This window comes from Hippopotamus amphibius, chromosome 2 (assembly GCF_030028045.1).
Source record: "Hippopotamus amphibius kiboko isolate mHipAmp2 chromosome 2, mHipAmp2.hap2, whole genome shotgun sequence".
Classification (NCBI taxonomy): Eukaryota; Metazoa; Chordata; class Mammalia; order Artiodactyla; family Hippopotamidae; genus Hippopotamus; species Hippopotamus amphibius.
This window is the reverse complement of record NC_080187.1, coordinates 168,254-190,453: the sequence shown is the minus strand read 5'-3', so window position 1 is coordinate 190,453 and position 22,200 is coordinate 168,254. Positions and strand designations below refer to the sequence as shown.

General features: G+C 57.1%; 1 protein-coding gene across 2 annotated transcripts in view; it reads left to right on the top strand.

The window, feature by feature from the left end:
- The window catches only part of CACNA1B (calcium voltage-gated channel subunit alpha1 B), a 201,545-nt gene that overhangs the window by 57,630 nt on the left and 121,715 nt on the right, over window positions 1-22,200 (top strand). For both annotated transcript variants that reach the window (XM_057721006.1, XM_057721007.1), the window contains exons 7-11: window positions 5,102-5,205; window positions 8,125-8,240; window positions 8,558-8,614; window positions 9,655-9,744; window positions 18,720-18,929. In XM_057721006.1, the coding sequence (XP_057576989.1) occupies window positions 5,102-5,205; window positions 8,125-8,240; window positions 8,558-8,614; window positions 9,655-9,744; window positions 18,720-18,929 (577 nt within the window). The remainder of the gene's footprint in view (window positions 1-5,101; window positions 5,206-8,124; window positions 8,241-8,557; window positions 8,615-9,654; window positions 9,745-18,719; window positions 18,930-22,200) is intronic.

The window sequence follows — 22,200 nt, the reverse complement described above, 5'->3', positions numbered from 1 at the left end:
TTTCTGCTTTTGTCTTTATTGTTTACTTTCTTCTACCTGATTTGGGTATGTTTTGCTCTTACTTTCTAGATGCTTGAGGTGGAAGCTGATTTGAGACTTTCCCTCTTTTGTAATGTATGTATTTAGTGCTGTAAATTTCCTTCTTAGGATAACTTTAGCTGTGTCCTTTAAATTTGATGTCTTGTATTTTCATTTTTATCCAGTTCGTTGTATTTTTTAATTTCCTTTGAGACTTCCTGTTTGATCCGTGGATTATTTAGAATTGTTTGTGTACTTTGTGCTTGAGGAGTTTCCTGTGATTCTGTAATTTGCCTCTGGTTTGGCTCTACTGTGGCTAGAGACTACACTACATCTGAAACATTTCAATTCTTTGTAAATTGATTGAGACTTGTTTTATGACTCAGGGTATGGCCTATCTTTATGTGTGTCTGGTGGACACTTGAAAAGAATGTGTGTAATGTGTCACTGTGTATAAATCTCAATTAAATCCTGATGGTTGATGGTGAGTTCTTTTATATCCTTGCTGATTTTCTGTCTAGTTGCCTTACCAATTTTTGAGAGAGAGGTGTTGAAGTTTCCAACTGTAATTGTGCATTTGTCTGTTTCTCCTTTTAGTTCTGTCAGTTTTGCTTCACATTTGTTATAGCTCATTTGTCAGGCACGCACACATTTAGAATTGCTGTGTCTTCTTGATGAATTGACCCTTTTATCATTATAATGTATCCCACACTTTTCAAAAGTTCTCTTAATGCCACTTCACTTTTATGGAAAACCTACATTAATACCTGTTTCCACTAACCAAAAGAAATCCACGGAGGATTTATGCTTTTATAAAAAAAAGGTGAAAAGAGAAAATAGTGTTCAACATTTGTTTTGCAGTGAGCCGTCACAGAGGCAGCGTGCACCCCAAGCGGCAAGAGTGGCTCTGCCAAGCTCCTTCTCTGGGAGCTGCTCGCAGCATCAAATCGCCATAGCTTTACTGTGTCTGTGAGCATCTGTGCTTTATCTCAGTTTATTTTCTGTATCTATTAGCTGATGTGTCCTATGGTGATTGTTTCTTTGCTTTATGCCGTTGTGGCTTAGGAGAGACTTCGTAGGAATGTACTGGTTTCAAATAGTGGGGGAAACCTGTATGTATTCCTCTGTGTCCCTAGTGAAATTTGTTTGTTCGGATGTCTGCGTTAACTGATATTAATATAGCCACTAGAGTTTTCATTTGATTAATGTTCATATGACATCTCTTTTTCCATATTTCACATTCAACCTACCTAAATTGTTATATTTGAAGTGAGTTTCTTGTAGACAAAACATAGGTGGGTCATGTTTTTAAATTCACTAGCCAGTCTTTGTCTTTTATTTGGTGTATTCAGACCATTTACTGTAATTATTGATACGTTAGGCTCACATCTGCCATTTTATCTATTTATTTTTTGTTTACTGTTTTGTTCTGCTTTTTTGTTTCTTTGTTTTCTTTTTCTTACCTTCTTGTGCATTACTTGAACTTCAAAAAAAATTCCATTTTGATTTATCTGGTTGTTTTCGAGTATATCTTTGTTTGCTCTTTTAGTGGTTGCTCTATATCTTATTCCAATCGACTGGTGTCAGAATTGTACCAGTTCAAGTGAAGTATACACACTTTACGTTCTTTATATCTCTTTATCCTTCCCCATTTATAATACAGTTACCTTAAACATTTCCTCTACATATATTTATAACCACATCATAGTGTGTTATAATTTTTGCTTCCACTGTCAAACATAATTTAGGAAACTCAAGAGGACAAATAAAATCCATTTACCCCTGTTTTTACTCTTATCATTGTTCTTTCTTCCTTCCTAATGGTCAACAATTCCTTTTTTTAATCATTTCCTTTCTGCTTAGAGACTTTCATTAGTGATTCTCTTAGGGTAGATCTGCTGGTGACAAAATCTCCCAGTTCCTCTAGTTTTTATTATGAGAATCTCTTGATGTTCCCCTCATGGCTGAAGGATATTTTTGATGGATGTAGGTGTCTATTGACAGTTTTCTTCCTCTCAGCACCCGAGAAGTGCTGTGCCACTTCATTCCGGCCTCCATAGTTTGTGGTGAGAAATCTTTAGGATTGTTCCCTCCATAAGTAAGGTGCCATTTTTCTCTTGCCACTTTCAAGATTTTTAATTTGTCTTTCGTTTCCCTTGGTTTGACAGTGAAATGTCTTGTGGATTTCTCTGGGTTTATTCTGTATGATATTCACTCATCTTCTGTAGGTTTACGTCTCTTGCCAAATCTGGGAATTTTTCAGGCATTATTTCTTTGAATAGCGTTCAGCCTTGTCTTCTTTCTCCTGTACGCTGCTGCTCTGAAACATGAATGTCGACTGTTTTGTCATAGTCCCACAGGTTCTTGAGGCTCTGCTCTGCTTTTTCTTACTTGTTTATTTTTAGGTCTGTTTTCTCTCTTTTTTAGATTGGGCACTTTCTATTGTTCTCTTTCACCACTTACTGATTCTTTCCTTTGTCGTCTTTATTCTATTGTTGTGGCTTTCCATTGAGATTTTAATTTTGATGACTGTATTTTTCAGTTCTGCATTTTCCATTTGATTCTTCTTTGTATGTTTTATTTATTCGATGATACTGTTTCTTTGTTGAGACTTTCTATTTTTTCCTGTTTCACGTGTGTATCCAATTACCTCTTGAAACATTTTTATGGTGGCTGCTTTAAAATCTTTGTCAGATGCTTCTATCATCTCTGTCGTCTTGGTGTTGGCAACCTGTATCAGTCAGGGTTCTCCAGACAAATGAAACCAATAGGGTGTGTGTGTGTGTAATGTGTGCGTGTGAGAGAGAGAGGGATAAAGAAAGAGATTTGTTGTTAGGAATTGGCTCATGTGAATACGGAGGCTGGCAAGTCTAAATCTGCAGTGAGTTTAGGCTGGTGGGCTCAAGGCCCAGGAGAGCCCGTGGTGCAGGTTCAGGCTGAAAGCCAGTCCTTGGAGACCCAGTAGTGCCAGTGGTGCAGATGCAGTCTGAGTTCTCTTCTGGAGAATTTTCTCTTTCGTTTCTACTTTCCACGTGGTCTCTGCACACGGTGTGGATGGGGGGGGTGTGGCCTCGTTACTGGGTGGTGGTGAAAGTCTGACTTTCCCCTGGGCCCCCCCGGCAACACCTCAGTGGGGAGGGGGTGGTGTGCCTCGTTACTGCCACGTAGGGGTGGAAGTGCAGGCCGCGGTGTGGTCTCCACTGGTACCACAGAGGTGGGGTGGGAAGGGGGCCTCGTCAACCATCCGTTGAGGAGGACGTCCCACCTCTCTGCTTGTTCTTCTCCGACATCTCCGTGGTTCAGGGGTGCGGGCATGTTGGTTACCTCGTTGCAGTCTGGGGAGGGTGGTTGCCTAGGCTGCCTCCTGGGTCTTTGCTGGCAGAGGTGGAGGTGGCACCACAGTTTCCTCTGCCCTGCTTGGCTGGAGTAGTGCACTTACTGTCTGTCTTGCCAGGCGGCCCCCTTCCTGGCCCTTTGGTTAGAGAGAGAGCATGCTGGCTCTTGTTGGTGTATTTTTTTGTCTGTGTCTCTTGGCATTTACAGGTTCTAGGCTTTAAAAGCCCTAGGTCTGGGATGTATGAGGCAAAAACAAACAAAACAAAAACACAGGGAACTTACTGTGGATCCAGAGGTCCCAGCTGATCTGCTTTCTTTTCTCCACTTTTCAGAGTCTTCTGTGAAATATATATTTGCTCTAGATGTAATGTCCAGGGTATTAATTGTACACAGTAGGTGAAATAGGGAAGAGTATGTCCACTCCATCGTCCCAGAGTACAAGCCCTTGTTTGTTTCATTTTGTTTTTTAAGATGAGAATAGGGTGCTTTGGCGACTGGTGGAAATGGTCCGTTGGAGAAAGCTGTGGAGCGGGGTCCTCAAGTAGGTGAGAGGTGCCGCGGCAGCAGCAGCACGCCTCTCCTCTTCCTGGGGCAGCAGGTCTCAAGGGTGCCCTTTGGGGAGATTGGTGGCTTTGGTGGTCATCGTAGCCCGTTGGTCGGAGTTGCGTGTGGGGCTGGCAGAGGTGCGGTCAGGGAGCACTGGCAACATGTCGAGTGGGGGCCTGAGTGTCTGTTCTCGTCGAGGCCCCGGGGTCTCAGTGGCCAGCCTGGAATCAGTGTCCGGGAATCAGAAGCCACAAGCAGCAGGCAGTCCAGGGCGCTCAGGACTTGCAGGGGTAGAGTCTGCAAATCTGCCCAGACCAGCAGACGCTGGAGGGCAGGAATCCCGACAGCAGCACCTGGAGATCAGCCCCAGCCTCAAGGCAGTGCCAGGCTGCCCCCCTGCCTCTGTCCTGCAGGGCCCTGACCTCTGGCTTACGAGCCGCCTCTGAAGAGAGGAGCAGAGGGACCAGGTGGTCGCCTGCCCACGATACCCGCCCGTCTTTGTTCACTTCCAGCACCAGACTAGTGTGGAGAAAGAGGCTCTCCGCCCCTCTCAGCTGGGTCTTTGGGCCCCTGAAAACAAAACGACGGTGGAAATGAATTGGCTTCAGAGGGCCCCACCCTTCTGTGGGCTGTGCTCTAAAAATCAGAAGGTCCGGGGAGATGGCCCTCTGTGCGTTCGGTTATTTAGACCAGGCCCCGGTGCCGGGTTCTGTCTTAGGCCCAGCTGTTCCCTGGGGCTTGCAGGCTTGCCGTTGATAGGGGAATGCGGCACAGGGCTCACTGCTCTGCGCCGTGGAAGCTGCTGGACACAGAAGATCAGACTTGGGCTTGGGGTCCGTGGGCTTCACAAAGGAGGAATGTCTTTGGAGCTGCCTGGCGTGTCCAGCAGCCTGGAGGGTGGAGGGGAGGTGTCCAGGCGGCGTACCTGGGGCAGTCCTTGGGCCCCCGGGACTGCTCCTTGGCTGTTCAGCGTTGCTGGGCAGTGGCCAGGAGCGCAGAGCTCCTTGGTCCTTTGGGAGCCCCGGGCCCAGAGGGGGCTCTGTGGGGCAAGGGCGGGCGGGTGCGACGGTGGGTCCTGCCTGGGTTCCCCGTCTGGAGCCGCCCGCGCCTGGACCCTGCCGGTGTGCGAGAAGGGCTGGGGCGCGTCCGCGGCCAGGGGTCCGTCCCGCCCAGAGCGCTGCTCACCTCCTCTTGCTTCCAGACGAATGACGCAGCCGGCAACACCTGGAACTGGCTCTACTTCCTGCCCCTCATCATCGTCGGCTCCTTCTTCATGCTCAACCTGGTGCTGGGCGTGCTCTCGGGGTAAGAGGCCGTGGGGCTGCGCGCCGCCTCTGTGTGCGCAGGGAGCGGCGCGGGGGCTGCACGCGGCGGTGCGGAGTGGGGGCGGCGGGGCTCGGCCTGGCCCCGGGGCGGTCGTTCCCAGCGTCCTGAGCTCTAGCCAGCCTGTCCTTGGTGCCGCCCTTCTGACCTCTCCCTCGGCCGTCCCCTGGCCCTGACCCCCTCACCTCGAGCTCTTGGCCTTCGCCGCAGCCTCTGAGTCAGGGGAGGGGCTGCTGCTGCCTCTTACTTGGGTTCGTGGTGGGGTTTCTGAGCAGCCCCGGGGACCAGAGAGCCCTACTGTGTGACAGTGGAGAAGGAATGGAGTGGGTCTCCAGCCCGGCCCTGAGCCCTGGCTTGCCTCTCCTCTCTGCTCACCTGTCTCTGCTGACCTCCAGGGGAAGACGAGGGAGGGCACAGAGCTGGGGTCCCTCCTGCACAAAGGTGCTTCTCACCCTCGTTGGGAGTGAGGTACAGCACACCTGTGGCCCACGGCACCCTCCTGTCCTGCACGGGGCCAAGGACCGAGGACGTGCTGTGGGCCTCAGGGAACAACCCGGGCTGGTATTTGGGGCTCCCGCCCTTCTCCAGGGCGAGGAAGCTGTGTGGACAGAGGTAGAGGGCACTGGGCCTGGCCTGCCTCCCTGCCCTCCCCTGGGCATCAGATTCGCTATCAGGCTGGAGGGGAATGTTTCCATTCCACCTGCCCTGAAGATTCCTGCTCAGGCCCAGGTCTCCTGAGGTGGGCTGGGGGACCCAGGGGGCAGCTATCATGTTGGTCTGGAAAGGAACAGCCACACAGCAGACTGTGGCTGGGCCCAGGGGCTCTGTGCTCTGGCTCTGGCCTGTGTTCCTGCCTCGGTCCCCTCCTGTAAGGCTCTGATTGTCACTAGCGTGTCTTTCTAAGCACCTCCGCCAGGAGCATGCAGGCCCACAGCACAGGGGACAGACGAGAGCTAGTCAGGTGTGGGAGTTGTGGTCTGAGCTGGGATGGGGAAGCCAAGGGAGGCCTGGGGCTCAGAGAAGGCTCCTGGGGAAGGGGTAGCTCAGCTGAGACCCAAGGGGGACCAGGAACGAGCTTGGCGAAGGAGGGGGGAGGGCCTCCAGGACAGAGATTTGCTGGGCTGGAGGCACAGAGGGTGTGGGGCCTGCGATGCAGGGGTGCTCAGAGCTAGAGCCTCCAGGTGTGGGGGGCTGGCTAGTAGCCAGGCTTGTGAGGATGGGTGGGCCCCGTGCTGGGGACAGTGTGGCGGGGAGGCTGGCGGGACATGTCCTGCGTGGGCTTACTCTGGAGAACTTGAGAAGGGAGCAGGGGTCGCAGCGGAGCCTGGGGAAGGGGCCCGAGCTTTGTGTTTCCCAGCCCTTCCCCCACCTGCGGGCATCCTGGCCTCTGGGGACCCGGCGATACAGGCTGATTTTCCTGATCAGCCTCAGTGGAGCCAGCACGCAGCAGCAGCAGCGGGGTCCCAGGGTTCTCTTCCAGCCCCGGGCAGGCTGGAGGCCGCACGGCCCCTCCGGCCAGTGGTCAGCACGCAGCGCGGGGCTCGGCCACGTCCGGACGAGGGCTGCCGGGCGGGCCAGGTGGGAGCCAGTTCAGCCTTGCCCCTCTCCACGCCCCGGCTCTCACCCTCCCACTGCCCAGAGAAGCAGAAGCAGCGGTTGCGCTCACAGCCTTCCTCCCAGTGGGGCCGAAGCCCGGGGAGGGCAGGCCGCGGACGGCTGCCTCCTGAGCAGTGGCTGCCCGGCGGCCAGGCCGCGGCCGCTGTAGTGCGTCTGCTGGCGGCTCCCAGGCAAACTAGGCAGCGTGCTCATGCCCCGCCCCCGCCCCGGCCCCCCTGCCCTCAGGCGTGGCCCAGGGGGCCGGCCTGGTGGGGGGACCAGGGCAGCCCTGCGTCCCTGCAGGTTCAGGACTTGGGAGGGGTGAGAGGTCCAGGTGGGAGCCGTCGCCTCTCACTGCCAGGGCTGTAGCAGCCCAGGCCCTGGTGGGCACCCGTCACAGGGTTGGGGGCCATCCTGGTCAAAGCCAAGCTCTCCCTCTCCCCACGGCTGTGAGGCAGGAGTCAGACCTGCCGGGCCCACCCCTTCTGCCAAGCCCAGGAGCTGCTTCTCCTGGGGGAGAAACAGCCCCTCAGTGGAGAGCAGGCTTTGCTGTTTGGCCCTTGGGGTGTGCCTGCCTGCCCTTTGGGGACCTGAGCTAAGGGGTGTGTGTGTGTACGCATGTGTGTACACGTGTGTGTGCATGTGTGTACACGTGTGTGTGCACGTGCTCTTGTGCCTGTGTGTGTGAATGGCTTCCTTCTGGCCCTTTGAGCCTAAAAGCGTGGCTGGGAGGCTGGGGCTGTGGGGCTGGGGGCCCAGGAGGGCAGAGGAGCCTTGGCGGTTTGGGTGAGGAGCTGGCTGACTTTGGAATGTCTCCCTGTCGTCTCTGGCTGCCCTGAGCCGATCTGGTGCTGCCTGTCCCTCCTCCTTCCAGCAGTGGCTCTGGGTCTGAACCAGCAGAAGAAACAAAGTGAAAGTTCTCCTCTGGGGGACTGTTGTCCAGAAGCTCTCTGTGGCATCTCTGTCCAGATGACAGGGCCTGGCACGTGGAGGGTGCATGCCCAGGCCTGCTCTAGGCCAGGGGGAGGTGGAGTTCTCCTTGCCATCTGGAGCCCCCTCCCTGGGCACTGAGGTGCTGTGCCTGTGAGCTGCAGGAGCCCCAGGAGGGGGTGTTCATCTGGGCCTTTTAAGTGCTCGGCTGGGAGGAGTCCAGGGTGGTGGGAGCCCCTGGGAGGGGTGGCCCGTGTCCTGCCTCCCTGTCCCGGCCCCTTCCTGGCTCCACGCGCCTCTGGCTGCACGTGCTGGGGCCTGTGGGTGTGCTCACAGCCCCTGACCTGCTCCCTGCTCTGGCCTTGCCCATCGCAGGGAGTTTGCCAAGGAGCGCGAGCGGGTGGAGAACCGCCGGGCCTTCCTGAAGCTCCGCCGGCAGCAGCAGATCGAGCGGGAGCTCAATGGCTACCTGGAGTGGATCTTCAAGGCTGGTGAGGACGGGGCTGTGTGGCGCTCCTTCTCCCCAGGGTCCCCCCAGGAACGCGCTCAGCTGCGGGTGGGGGGGTGCCGCGCTCAGGAGCGCGATTGTGAGGGGCCCAAGCCAGGCCCTCTGTACAGGGCGTCGTCTGTGGGACACGCCAGCGCTCTGTCTCAGCACGAAACGCTCAGCCGTGGGCCCTACCGGCTTCTGGAAGCGTGAGGGCCAGGAGGGCGGGGTCTCACCTCCGTCCTGCGGTGTTCCTGGGGGACGAGCCTGGTCGGGGTGGGCACAGGAGGGCGCCGGCCTGAGGCTGTGTCTCACTCACAGAGGAAGTCATGCTGGCCGAGGAGGACAAGAACGCGGAGGAGAAGTCCCCTCTGGATGGTAGGTGACTGCTGTCAGCACTCCTCGCCTGGCCACGGGGCGTTGGTGGCCGGCTGGGCAGCTAGGTGCGCACGCTTCCACGTCGTGCGTGGTGCTCTCTGCTTGGCCAGGCACCTGCTCATCGGTCCCAGGACACGTCCTGGGGAGCCGTCCTGGAGGCGGGCCCCGGGACAGTCAGCTACACGTGACGGTCAGTGCACGCTCCTGGGGAGCTGTGCTGGGGACCAGGGTGGGCGTAGCCAGCGTGGGCTCAGCCCGGCGCACAGGAGCCTGTGCTCACAGCACAGCCCGAGAGCTGTGTGGCCCACCTGTGTTGTGACAGCTGACATGTGACTGTGCCTCGCAGTGAAACAAAAGTGCAAATCCAGATGCTGGTCTCACTCAGCATCACAGGAAGTCATCGTAGAAAGTTCTGTCGGACAGCGCTGCTTCTGGAGGCTTGAGGACTGCTGGTTTACTCCGCGCTATGTCTGTCCCCAGGGCTCAGGGCGATGCTCCCCCTAGATCGCTGTGGGAAGACCCCTAACACAACCTGGGGCCGCGGGGGCAGAGACGGGGCCAGGGATGGGGCCAGCACAGCCCCGGTGGCAGGAAGGCTGGTCTCCCTTCACACCCGGTGCTCAGGACGGGGCGAGACAGCATGGCTGTGCCGGCTGCGGTCGAGGCGCTGAGCAGGCCTGCGCTGGCCCCTCTGCAGCCTCGACCTGATCTCTCTGATCCCGCCTGGCCTTGGAGTGTGGGCTGCTGGGGCAGCCGGCTGCAGCCCTGGCCCTGCCCCCCATGGAAGTTTCCTGGTCTCCGTGGCAGCCTGGTCTTCCCCACGGACGTGATCGTGGAGAGAAGGACAAGCAGGACCCAACCTCGTCCTTTTGCTCTGAGGACCGAGAGGGACCAGGCGTTGTCCTGCCTCCCCTCAGCCTCAGCTTCAGGAGAGGAGCTCTGGCGAGGATGCTGCGGGGATAAGGGCACAGCCCAGCGGGGAGGCAGGTCCGCCGGGGGCTGGACTCACGCCGCCCCCTCCCACCCTTCGTTTAAAGCAGTGTTGAAGAGAGCAGCCACCAAGAAGAGCCGGAACGACTTGATCCACGCGGAGGAGGGGGAGGACCGCTTTGCAGACCTCTGTGCTGTGGGTGAGTCTTGAGGGCGGTGACTGCGTGTGTGGTGTGCGCCCTGCTCCCTCCCTGTCACCCCTGCTCCCCTCCTTCCCCCGCCCCCCCCTAAGTAAGCCAGTCCCGTGTGCTCACCCGACAGTAGGAGTACAGCACCCTGCTGGTGCTGGGATTGCTTCATGGGGCCAGCCCTCGGGGTGGGCTGTGTGCACAGCTCCTGGAAGTTCCTTCTTGCTCAGGCCTCTCACTCGTTCATTTCGATACACTGTTGGCTGCTGGCTGTTCTTGGCTCCTGTGTGTTCTTGCCGTCCTGTGTGGACGTGGAGCCCTCGGGAATATCCCAAGGCTGGAGCCTGCATGTGTCACTGACTCTGTAGGGACTGAAAGTTTCTGGCCATCTCTCTTCTGAGCCCTGTGTATCTTCCATGCTCCTTGAGTCTGCTGCCTCTGAGGCCTTGGCTTCATGCCCTGCTTCTCAAACAGTGAAAGGGAAACCCAGTTCTTTTATCTTTTATCTTTTTAGTTCCTCCTCTCAGCCTGGTGCCAGAAGTCTAGCACCAGCAGTGCCCAGGCCTTTTCCCACCAAACGCCCTGTCCCTGTGCGCTCTGCGGTGACTGAGCCCTGGGTCTCCACCTTTGGCAGTGTGGGAGGGGGCCCGCACTCGGCAGTGACAGCTTTTCATTACAAGGTACCAAGTCAGATCCAAGCTGGACCTCTGTGCTCTCCAGCAGTCCTGAGTGGACTCGAGTGGGAAGAGCTGCTTCCCATTATGTTGTTACGTGTGTAAGACAGAGTTCTCTAATAAGTCATTTGTGTATTTATCAGTTTAGTTATACCTTTCTCTTCTTTGTCCTCGGTAAACCCACGTTAACAGCTTGGGGTTTATCCTTCCTCGTTTCTAGATGTTCGTCTCAGATGACACTCACGCAGGCACACATACATGTTGGAGAGTTTGGGGACTTTTCATGCTACAGAAATAGTTTGATAGAAATTTTTCTCATCAGTGCCTCTTGGAAGCCCCTCCCCATAAATCGGTCTGATTTGAATTCCCTCTTGTAGATAGCTGTGCGGTGTTCCCTGGTGTGGGCCACTGTCATGGGGTCAGCTGCTCCCCACGGATGGCCATTCAAGTGTTTTTAGGTTGTTTATTTTTCACGATGAAAAATGCTGGTCCCCAAGTCCTGGAAACCTCTGTCCTTCCTCACCAGTGCCTTGTCCTTTGTGGGATGGGTTCCCAGGAGCGAGGCTGCTGCGGTGAGGGGTGTTGGCACCTTTCTGGGCCGCCACATGCTGTGCAGAAGGGCTGTGACGTCACACCCACCAGCACTGCAGGAAGACGTCTGCCCTCATCCTGCGCGGATGTTGTAGCTACTGAGGGCAATTTGATGAGTGTAAAGTGATATTTCATGGAGACTTTAGTTCTGATTTCTCTCACTACTAGTGATTTTGAACCTCTTTTTAAATGTTTGTTTCTCGTTTGAATTTGGGTGTTGGTGACTTCATACACTGTACATTTTTCTGTTGGGTTGTTTGTGTTTGTTAATAAGAGACCGGTGTGTGTTGTGGATCTGAATTTTGTTAACTTTTTTTCAAATTTATCATGTGAGTGTTATATTTAAATAGTTCCCTCTGTTCCTATTTCACCTAGAGTTTTTATTCTGATTTTGTAAAATGAATTGGAGAGTTTAAAAAAATCTTTTTTTATAGCTTGGAATAATTTATTTATTTTTTATTTTTTTATAAATTTTATTTATTTATTTGCTGCATTGGGTCTTCATTGCTACATGCAGGCTTTCTCTAGTTGCGGGGAGCGGGGGCTACTCTTCGTTGCAGTGCACAGGCTCCTCATTACAGTGGCTTCTCTTGTTCCAGAGCACAGGCTTCAGACGCGCAGGCTTCAGTAGTTGTGGCACATGGGCTCAATAGTTGTGGCTTGTGGGCTCTGGAGCGTAGACTCAGTAGTTGTGGTGCACAGGCTTAGTTGCTCCAAGGCATGTGGGATCTTCCCGGACCAGGGCTCGAACCCGTGTCCCCTGCACTGGCAGGTGGATTCTTAAGCACTACGCCACCGGGGAAGCCCCTAGCTTGGAATAATTTAAATAACATCTGAATTATCTGTTCTTTAAACATGAGGTAAAAATGTGAATCCATCTAGTTAAGAAATGGAAAGAACTTGGACCAGTTTTATAAATTATATTTTGTTAGGAAATCTTCCATTTTATTGCCTTTTCTAACTTGTTTCTATAGAGCTGCATGTAGAGTTCTCTTATATTCTTTTCATCTCTCCTGCATTCAGTCGTTTGCTGGTCCATTCACTCAACAGATGTTTATTAAGTGCCCCCATGTGCTGGGAAGTGCCCAAGGCACTGGGCTGCAGAGTACCGAGCAAGACGCAGAAGCCTTTCATCTTCTGGAGTTTCCATTCCAGTGCTAGGTGTGAAAAAGAAAAAGAGTAGAGAAGGAGGGGGCTTGAAGGGTCTGGGGGGTGCTGGAATTCTAAGTAGAGTGGCCACAGATGGCCTCGGGAAAGGTTGCCTTTGAGTAAAAAGCTGAAGGAAATGAGCAAGTCAGCTCACCTGGAGACGGAGCATCCCCGAAGCAGGTGAGAGGATCCTGAGGCAGGAGAGTCCAGGAGGCCAGTGTGGCTGGAGCCAAGTAGGAGGGGCGGGGGGCCAGCAGGAGAGGAAGCGGGAGGGTCGGGGGGGCTGGAGCCCAGCGAGGACTCTGGCAGCCGGGAGAGGAGGCGGCATCTGGCTCCAGCGGGGCGCGGAGGACAGACTGACGCGCAGAGAGGGCAGAAGCAGGACCGGGCGGATGCCGCTGGGAAGACCCAGCGTCTGGAGGCTGGGATCTGGAGGTAGCAGCCACGGGGCTGGTATGTGATTGGATTCTAGATCTGTTCTGAGGATGAGCCCACAGGGTTTGCCGACCTCTCGGATGTGGGTGTGAGAGAGAGCGAGAGAGGCACCAAGGACCGCTCTGCCGGAAGTGTCCACGGAGCAGCCCCCCGGGGGGACGGGACCCGGGTCACGTGCGGTTTGGGGGCAGCGTCCAGAATTCGGTTCAGACGTGCTGAGCCGGACATGCGTGTTGGGGATGCAGCGGGGCGCCCGGTGGGCACTTTATGTGTTGGGGTTGCGCATTCAGGCTGCAGAGGTGTTTCAAGCTCCGAGCCTGACTAGATGGTGCTGAGTTTGGTTTTGCTTTTTTCTGGTTGTTAGTGTGTTTACCTCCGCTTTCTATTTTTTTAATTAGGATTGTATGAGGTTAGTGTGCATTAATGATCATTTAAAATCAGATTATAGATATCTTTTCTTCCGTTTTTTGTTTTCAATTTTATCATTGTTATTTTTAAATCATATTAGGTTTGTATATCTACATTATTGTGATGTATTTTATTATTATTTTTCTGACTTATTAAAATGTGTAACTTGTTCTTTTTTCTTTCTTCATTAACAGTGAGAGCAGTTAAGGCTGCATATTTTCCTCTGCACAGAGCTTTGCCGTGATGTCCCCCTTTGTACTGGCTTCCAGATAACAATGTCTTTACTTTCGTCTTGAGGCAAAGGTTATCTGGGAGTGTGCATCTTAATTTATAAGTAGCAAGATATTTTGATCATCTTTTTACTATATCTAATTTTATCAGATAGTGATTGAGAAATGTGGCCAGTAAATCTGTGTGTTCAGAAGTTTTCAAATTCCAAGTTCATGACTGATTTTAAAAAGTTTCATTGACAGAAGCATGAAAGTGTGTGCTCTGATTCTGAGAGTTACCAGGTTGTATGTGTATCTCTTAAAGGCGTTTGTTGATTGTGTTTTCTAGTTCTTTAGGTCTTTGTGTTTTATCTCCTAGGTCTGTTCGGTCCTGAAATCGGTGTTTTGAACATTCCCACTTTACTTTTTGGTTCATAAGTTTCTCTTGTATTTTTTTTTCTTACAATTGTGTGTATGTGGTAGAGACCCATCATGAGATCCGTCCTCTTTACTTTTTGGTTCATAAGTTTCTCTTGTATTTTTTTTCTTACAATTGTGTGTATGTGGTAGAGACTCATCATGAGATCCGTCCTCTTACATTTCAAGTGTGAGTGGATTGTTGCTGACGGCAGGTGCCATGCTGGGTAGCTGGTCTTCAGAGCTTGTTCGTCCTGCTTGACGGGAGCCCTGTTCCTGTGCGTCGCAGCTCTCCGTCCCCGCCCGGCAGCCCCTGGCTACACCGTTGACCTTTGGTTTTATGACTGTCGCTGTTTTAGATGCCTCATGTGCGTGTAGTCAGTCATGAAGCATTTGTCTTTCTGAGTGTAGCTTGTTGCACGTAGCGTGATACCCTCAGGGTCCGTGCATGCTGGGGCATGTTGCAGAGTTGCCTTCTTTTTGAAGGCTGAGTAGTGCTCTGTGGTGGAGACCACACGTCCTCTCTCCATTCATCTGTCCGCGGACCCTGGGGTGGTTTCCACATCTGATCTGTTGTGAACAGGGCTGCAGTGAACATGGGAGAGCTAGATCTCATCAGGATTCTGATTTCAGCTATTTTGGAGATCTCTCTATCTATCTGGTCTCTCCAGCAGCAGCATTGCTGGATCATAAGGTCGTTTTATTTTTAACTTTTTGAGCAGCCTCCATACCGTTCTCCGCGGTGGCCGCACCGTTGTACATTCCCAGCAAGAGCGCGTGAGGGCTGCAGCCTCTCCACGTCCTCACCAGCACTTGTCTTCTGTCTTTTGTGGAGGTCGCCACGCTGACGCGTGAGGTGTAAATCATCGTGGTTTCCACTTGCGGCTCCTTGATGCTCCCTCTCGTGCCCTGCGTGGCTTTTGTCTGTGTGCTCAGCCCCTGGACGCTTGGTGGGTGTAGGGTCTGTGGTTGTTACGTTGTCTTTGCAGACTACGCTTTTTCATCATCGCGCAGTGTCTTCTGTGCGCGCTTAGTTCCTCCCTGGGCGGTTCCTTGTCTGACGGCAAACGTCATACTTGCTGTTGACACCATTGTTTTTGGTTTTTATCTTGTGTGGCTTCCCCTTTCATTTTCAACTCTTCTTTGTTGTTTTAAGTGTTCTTACAAACAGTATTTAGCTGGGTTTCGCCTTTTCTGTTTTTAACCGAGTCCTGTGGTCTCTGTCCCTCAGGGGGATCCAGTCTGTCTCCGTTTAGCGTGAGGGTTGACGTCCGTGACTGCGTCCGCCCTCGTCCCTTCGTCGTTGCTGTGGGTATCTCGTACCCTGGTCCCTCTGCTGCTTTGATCAGGTTGCTGTTTCTCACCCCCTCCTGCTAATTTCTCTTGCCTCTGCTTCTGCTCCACGAATGGCTCCCTTCGCCTCCCTGCTCCCAGAATTTGAAAGCTCCTCTTTACTATTGGAGTGTATTCCTTTACCCTCTTCACCACCGAGATGTGAGATGCGTTACCTCTGTAACCAGATCGCTTTGTTTCCCGGCTCTCTGCCCTGACCCCCGACCCAATAGGATGTGACCTTTGCAGTCCCCTCCCTCCTCACCCCCCACTCCCGGTTTGCGTTGTTTGGGGGGTTTACTTCTTGGCTGTCGTTCTTCCCTGTGGTTGTCCCGGGCGCAGAAACCCTGACCTAAGCTTCCCGTTGCACTCACGGTCGCGTAGAGGTTCTCTCCTCTGCGGTTGCTGTGCCGCACGGCCGTTGGCTCAGCCTCAGCTCTGCTGTGTCATCCCTTAGTGTCCCGCCTAGACCGGTGTGCAGGTGGGCGACTGGCCTGTGACCAGAGAGCTTTTGCTGCTGTGGCCGTTTTCTCTTGCTCTGTGGGTGTCGCTGTCCTGTCCGCCCGTTTCCTGGTGCAGACGAGGTCCCGCCTGTGACGCCCTCCGCCCAGAGTCGGGAGCCCAGGCGGCCTCTTGGCCTGCAGGCTCAGGTCTTCCTACGCGAGGGATGTGTCCTTCCTTCTGTTCGGTTGTTTAATCTGCTCTCCTTGCTCCTGTGGTGCCCGGAGTTCCTGCGGCTTCGTGTGCATCTTGCTTTGCTCCTTCGTGTCTCGCATCCTCTTCCTCATGATTTCTTCCTCCCTACGTTTCCTGTACTTATTTAACATGTTGCTTTGCTGCATGTTCGAGGCTCGTAGTCTGGGTTTTTAAGAGTGGACTTCTTTCCTTTCAGCTGCTGAATGATCTTGGGAGGGAATTTCATTTTCTCTCTCAGTTTTATTTTGCTTGGCTTGGTGCTGTGCAGGACCCTGGGACCCCGTGGACGTCACCCCGTGTCCCCGCAGAGCCCAAGTGTCTCCTTGTACTCGGGGCCCTCCCGGCAGCTGTTGGTTCCCACGGGTCTGGGTGTGGGGCCTGGCACCTCCTGGGTGCCCCCCTGGCCCCGTGGGCCAGCCTGCATAGTTTCCCTTACCCCCCAGAACCCTGTGAGGCACGTGTGACCCCGGACCTGTTCCCAGTGAGGACTCTGCAGCTGCGAGGATGTAGCAGCCGCGTGCCCAGTGGGCAGACGGGGTTGGCATCCACGTGCCTGGTGTTCAGCCCGCATCACCTCCACCCCCCCCATGCCCACAGATGCAGCTGCTAAGCAGGAAGGGGACTTGCACTTCCTGCCTGTCCCCTGTGATCTGTGACCTGTGACCTGTGACCTGGCAGGGGCGGGGGGCGGGGGCAGGTCGTGGTCACCCTGTGTTTCTGCGCTCCGCTCAGGGCGGTGGTTGAAGGGTGGTCACTAAGCAGGACTGGCGTAGGTGTTACACGAGTCCCGAGCCCCTGTGGGCGCAGCGCGAAGACACCCAAGCGTGTACGGGCACCCGCGTTGTTCTCACCCGTGCTCAAGTCTGCTGTCACTCATGGTCCATTTCACTCTCGACTGCCCCTAACTTGAAGATGCGTATTTTTCTTGAAAGAAGGTTTTTCATCATAAAGAATATATGCCGATTAAGTGAAACCTGGACGATGCACAAAGCCAAGAAGAAGTCCCGATGTCTCGTGTTTTTCCCACCCAAAGCTGTGATTCTGGATGTGACATATGTTCACTTTTACTGCGAACCCCCTCCTTTTACCGGAGAGTCGACCGGAGCAGCCAGGAGCTGCTCGCTGGGACCCAGGCCCAGAACACCCGGAGGCCCCAAGGCCCTGGCCGACGTGGCCCTGGCAGATGTCGGTGGTGGCCAGGCAGTTGTGAGAGGGCAGCAGCCCTGAGGCGCTTCTCGTGGCCGGGCCAGCTGGCCTCCCGGGGCTTGCCCGGCAGGGGTCTCCCTGGGGAATGTGCTTCTCGCCTTGCTGGCCAAGTGTGTGCACGGAGCGGTTTCCTTGAGCCACGTGTTCTCGTGACCTCCCTTCCCAGAGGGGCCTGTGTGTGTTCACAGGCGTGTGCCCGTGTGTGTCCGCAGGGGCTGTGCTGTGCGGCGTGCGTGTGACTGTTTCTCAGGGGCTGTGTCTGGGGGCTGTGAGCACGTGGGTCCGTGGGGTGGTCCGTGATGGCTCTGCCCGTGTGGCGGTCTCTCCTCGGCTCATCTCTCCTGGGGGCCCGTCTTCCCTGTGTGCCCCACGGCCACCTGTGAGGAGGGAGCAGGCGTGTCTGGCTGTGGCCTTGGCGTTTTGCAGCCTCAGCAGAGCTGGCTGAGAGGTGCTGCTGGCTGAGCCGGCCTGAGTACCTGGCATCGGCTGGTGTCTGGCCGTGGACCGGGGGGCTGCGTCCTGGCTCAGCCGGAAGCTGTGCTGCAGCAGCGTCTTCCGTGGGTGTGGGTGGGGTTGGCATCTGGAGCGCCAGGAATCCCCCATTAGCGCCCTGCGTGGCCCCCACCCCCCCGCGAGGGCTGACTGACGGATGCTCCTTGGGAACCCCCCCTCCTGCATCTGGGGCGCGGCCTGTGCCTGCCCAGCGCGGCGGCTTAGCTTGCGGACAGGTCTCTCCAGAGGCCTTGGCCTGTCTTCACTGAGGGAATCCAAGAAAACACGGGCCTGTTAATGCTCTTGTGCTGTCGAGAGTCTGGGTGTGGACGCACCCACACCTGTGCGCACACGCACGGTCGTGTCACACACACGTGCACGCTTCTCCCCCAGGGGCTGACAGCCAGGCCAGGTGTTCAGAGCCAGCGGGGTTTGAACACTCAGAGGCCCTCAGCCTCCAGGCATGCAGGAAGGCTGCTCGCTTGTTTTGTCCAGTGGCGCGAGGGATGGAGTGGTAGAGGGTGGCCCTGTCCCCCCACCGCTTGGTCTGGCCGCGGGGGTGGGCGTGGGACAGGCTGACAAGCCCACACAGTGCAGCTGGCGTGAGGGTGCGATTGCCTGGGGAGCTGAGGACCTGCTGGTTGGAGGCTAGAGAAGGGCGGCATCCCCGCTGAGACCTGGAGCAGAGAAGGAGCCGGGGCGGGAAGCACGCCCCTCGGTGCGGGCAGGGCCGAGGCGCCGGGGGCGCGGAGATGGGGGGGGGAGGGGGCGGGGCAGCTGGGTTTGGCCGGGAGTCGGGCCGAGGAGCAGCTTCCTTGGCAGGCTTTCCGGAGACTGAGTGCTGGGGGCTCTGTGAGCCCCACTTGTGCCCATGGAGGAGCCTGGCTGTGTTCCAGGGAAGCTCCTTGGGAAGCAGGTGGCCCGTGGCTGCTGACCTCTGAGCGGAAGGGGAGGGGAGGGCCAGCGGCAGCAGGACTCCGCAGGCCGCACGGCGGAGGTGGAGCGGCCTTCCTGGAAGGTGGCCGGGGCGCCGGGGACCAGAGGCCGCTTCCAGCCCAGGTCTCCCAGCCAGAGCCCAGCGGCCGTGGAGACCGCCGAGGCTCTCAGTTCCTTCCTCTGTGAAGCGCAGGTGCGCCCAGGACCCCGTGCAGGGGGCGCAGGGGTCATGAGCGCAATGTCCGTCGTGTGTGTGACAGACGTGGTGCCTGTGATGGAAACTGAGGCCTCGAGCCAGGCTGGGGCCGGGGGCAAGTGTCCTTGTGGGGTGGGGGACACGTGTCCCAGAGGACACGTCCGCGGGGCTCACGGTGGTGGAGGGAGAGCGTGTCCTAGGGTCCCCCGGTCCCCCGTGTCCTCAGCGAGCCCCCTGTTCCCACAGGGTCCCCCTTCGCCCGAGCCAGCCTCAAGAGCGGGAAGACGGAGAGCTCGTCATACTTCCGCAGGAAGGAGAAGATGTTCCGGTTCTTCATCCGGCGCCTGGTGAAGGCGCAGAGCTTCTACTGGGTGGTGCTGTGCGTGGTGGCCCTGAACACGCTGTGCGTGGCCATGGTGCACTACAACCAGCCCCAGCGGCTCACCACGGCGCTGTGTACGTAGCTGGGCCCGGACCCCTGCCCCCTCTCCTGAACCACTGCGGTCCACAGCCTGTTGCCTTGGGATGCCCTGGGCAGGACCCCTGCGCGGACTAAAGCGCCCCAGGGGCCTCTGCTGGGGCCCGGCCGTGTCCCGGGCCCGGGCTCTGGGAAGCCCGGCGGATCTGGTTCGACCCCGTCCGTCAGCGCGACGGGAGTGAGTGAGGGGCGGGGGCTTTGGGGTCGTGTGTCCTCCTCCATAAGTGCTTCAGGCTGGGCGCTGAGGGCCCCGTCTGCCCTGGGTTCCCGAGGAGAGAGAGTCCTGGCTCCCAGGCGTCTCCCAGGGCTCTGCTGGCTCGTGCCGTTCTTCTTGGTTGGTTGAGTCTGGGTGTGTCCGTGACCAGGGATGACTTGCAAGACTGGGTCCATGAGCCTCAGGACAGGCCAGGGGCTCTGGGTCATGACCCTGGCTGCAGTTCCAAGGAGGCAGAGCGCTGAGGCCCCTCCCCGGGGGCCAGGCTGACCCTCCGCACCCCAGGGCCCTGCAGGGCAGGTGCAGCCGAGGGTCCCGTTTGTCGTCTTCCTCACAAGAGCTCCGGACGCTGTACGAGGGCCTCCTGTCCTGCGGTCAGTGCCCCCTCCTGCCCCTTCCCCCGGCCGGCCGCCTTCACGCTGCCCGTGGCTGTGGCTGATCTGGACACAGCCTGTCCTGGGGTCCCACAGTGCCCCCCTCTCTGCACGGAGCTCTGCGTACCTGCAGCCACCCAGGTGCCCAAGAGAGCCGTTCTCCAGAGAAGAACCCTCCTGGCTCCCAGTTCTGGGCCCCGGTGGGCCAGCCACACTGAGCCTGGGCAGCTCTGGCCAGGAACCTGGGCAGCTGCTGAAGGGTTCTTATGGGCAGTGGACAGACGGCTCCACGGGCCACTTGAAGGTGTGGGTGGCGAGGGCCGTGCGGGGGGTGGGGCTCCGGGCTGCAGGTTCCCCAACTTGGACTGAAATCGATTGCTGGCGAAATGGGAAAGGGCAAAGACAGAGGAGAAGCGGGAGGGGCCCAGGGAGCCTCTAGCAGACAGGCTGGCTCCCCAGGGGGAGGGAGGGTGAGCACCAGAGCGTGTGCACTGAACCCTGATTCGTGTGTCCTGGGCCCATGGTTTGGAGTCTTGGGAAGCAGCTCAGGACTGAATTCAGTGTCTCCCTGGTGTCCTCAGGCTGCAGTCTCCCTGCCCTTGGGGGCTGGGCCGGGCTCGGGCAGGTGGGGCTTCCTCCTAGCCTGGTCGGCCACGCGGCTGCTCCCTGGCCTTCTAACCAGGCCGTCGTCCCCTCAGGAGAAGCTGGCGGTGCCCAGGAGTCTTGTGATGAGTCCCCGTTTCCTGGGGATTCGCCAGCGAGGTGGGCTGGGGGTGACCTGCGTGGCCTGGTTGCACGTCTGCTGTGCAGGAGCACGAGGCTGGCAGCGCCCAGGTGCTGGGCCAGGCTGCGGGCATCCCTGGCCAGGGATCTGCCCCTCACTGCCTTGTCTCCTCTGGCTTCCTGGAAACTCCTGCGTTCCCTGGCATCCCCCAGGGAAAATGGCTGGAGGGAGGGGTGGGTCTGTGCTGGGTCTGGACACCTCTGGTCAGTTCCCCTGGGGTCTGTCCTTGACAGCTGGGCTGGAGCTGAGACAGGCGGACCCAGCAAGGGGGGCAGGGCCAGGGGTGGGGGTGGAGGCAGAGGCAGGGGCTCCCCTCCAGGACCCGCTGCATCCCAGCTCGCCATGGGACTCTGGCCTGAACCTGGCCACCCCCACGGAGGGGCAGTCCTGTGCACCTTGCTGTCCGCCCACCCAGCGCTCCGCTCCCAGGGCACGGAGGGCCCTGATGCGGAGGCTCAGGTGGCGAAGGAGGGCCGGGGGTGTGTGTTGTCATCCTGTGACCCCCCCCGGCCTCACAGGATGGACCTTACCAGCCTCTCCTCTGTCCGCACAGCGTGCTGTCCTCTCGTTATAATTCAAACACTGTTTAACTCATCGGCTCTGCTGCCCTAGCCTGTGATCTCCTGGAGGGAGGGGTCAGCTGTCTCCCAGGCCAGGGCCGCGCCCGTGCCTGCGTGTGGAGTGAATGCTTTAGGAGTGAATGCGTGAACACCCTTTCCGGGTCTCCAAGGGGAGGCTGAGCACATGAAGCTGGGGGTCTCTTCCTTGGGAGAGGGGGGGAGCAGGCAGGGTGCTGGGGGCTCTGCTCCAGGCGTCCGGTTTCTCCGAAAGCTCCCCCTCCGGCAGTTCCTGAGCTTGTTCCTGTGGAAGGCTCCCCCTTGGTCTCCTGGGGAGCAAAACGGGCACCTGGGCAGCTTCAGCTCCGAGGTCTGGCGTGTGGGTGGCTGGGGATCCCATCCTGTGGTCTCTCTTCCCAGGACCTGCACTCCTCTCGTGGGGTCCTGAGGAGCAGGGTCTGTGGGGCACAGCTTTCCTGCGGCTTCTCCAGGAGGGCTGCTCTGCCGTCTTGTTACGTGAGGCATCCCGGCTCGGGCGCCCTGGTGGTGTTTTGACCGGTTCAGAGGCCGGGCAGGAGCTGGTTGTCCGTGTACTCGGCTTGCCTGCCCGAGACCTTCTTGGGCCGTGCGGACCATCACGTATGTGTCTGTGGGGCACGGTGCCCAGTGGGCAGCGGAACTGGGGTCTCTGCTCACCCAGGGTCTCGGCTGCCGCAGACCTGGGTGGTGAGGCCGCCGCGTCTGTGAGGCACTTGGCGGAGAGCCGTGGGGGAGAGCGGATTTCAGGGTGCACGGGGGGCAGGAGGTGTGTGGCTCCCTCTTCTACCATCCGTTTTAGCAGGAGGTGCTTGCGGTCCAGTCTCCCAGCCGGTCTGGATGCCAGAGGCTCTGGGGAGGCCGGGTGACTGCTGCCTGGGGGCTGGGCCCCTCGGCCTCTGGCCGTCCGTGGCAGGCTCCGCCCTGGGTGCCGAGCTGCGGCCTGGGCTCAGAGGCCACAGCCTTGGGCTCGCTGTCCGAAGCGGTGGGTGGACTCCAGCTTTGGGAGGAGGATCAGAAACAGGGACTTGTTCTGACGCCTGGAATTCCTGGCTTGGCCAGCCGGTCAGGGGCTGCGCGCAGCTGCGTCCCCTGCGGTCTGTGGCCTTGTGCGGCTTCTGGGTTAACTGTCTCTTGTTGCTCTGACTCTGCCTTCTGCTCAGGCTGGGTCAGGGCAGCGCCTGTGTGCCTTGAGTTCCTGGCACACCCCTCAGGTCCCGTGCGGCCGCCCTTCCGTCTCGCCAGCAGGTCAGCACGGCCGTGGCAGGCCCTGTTCGCCACGGC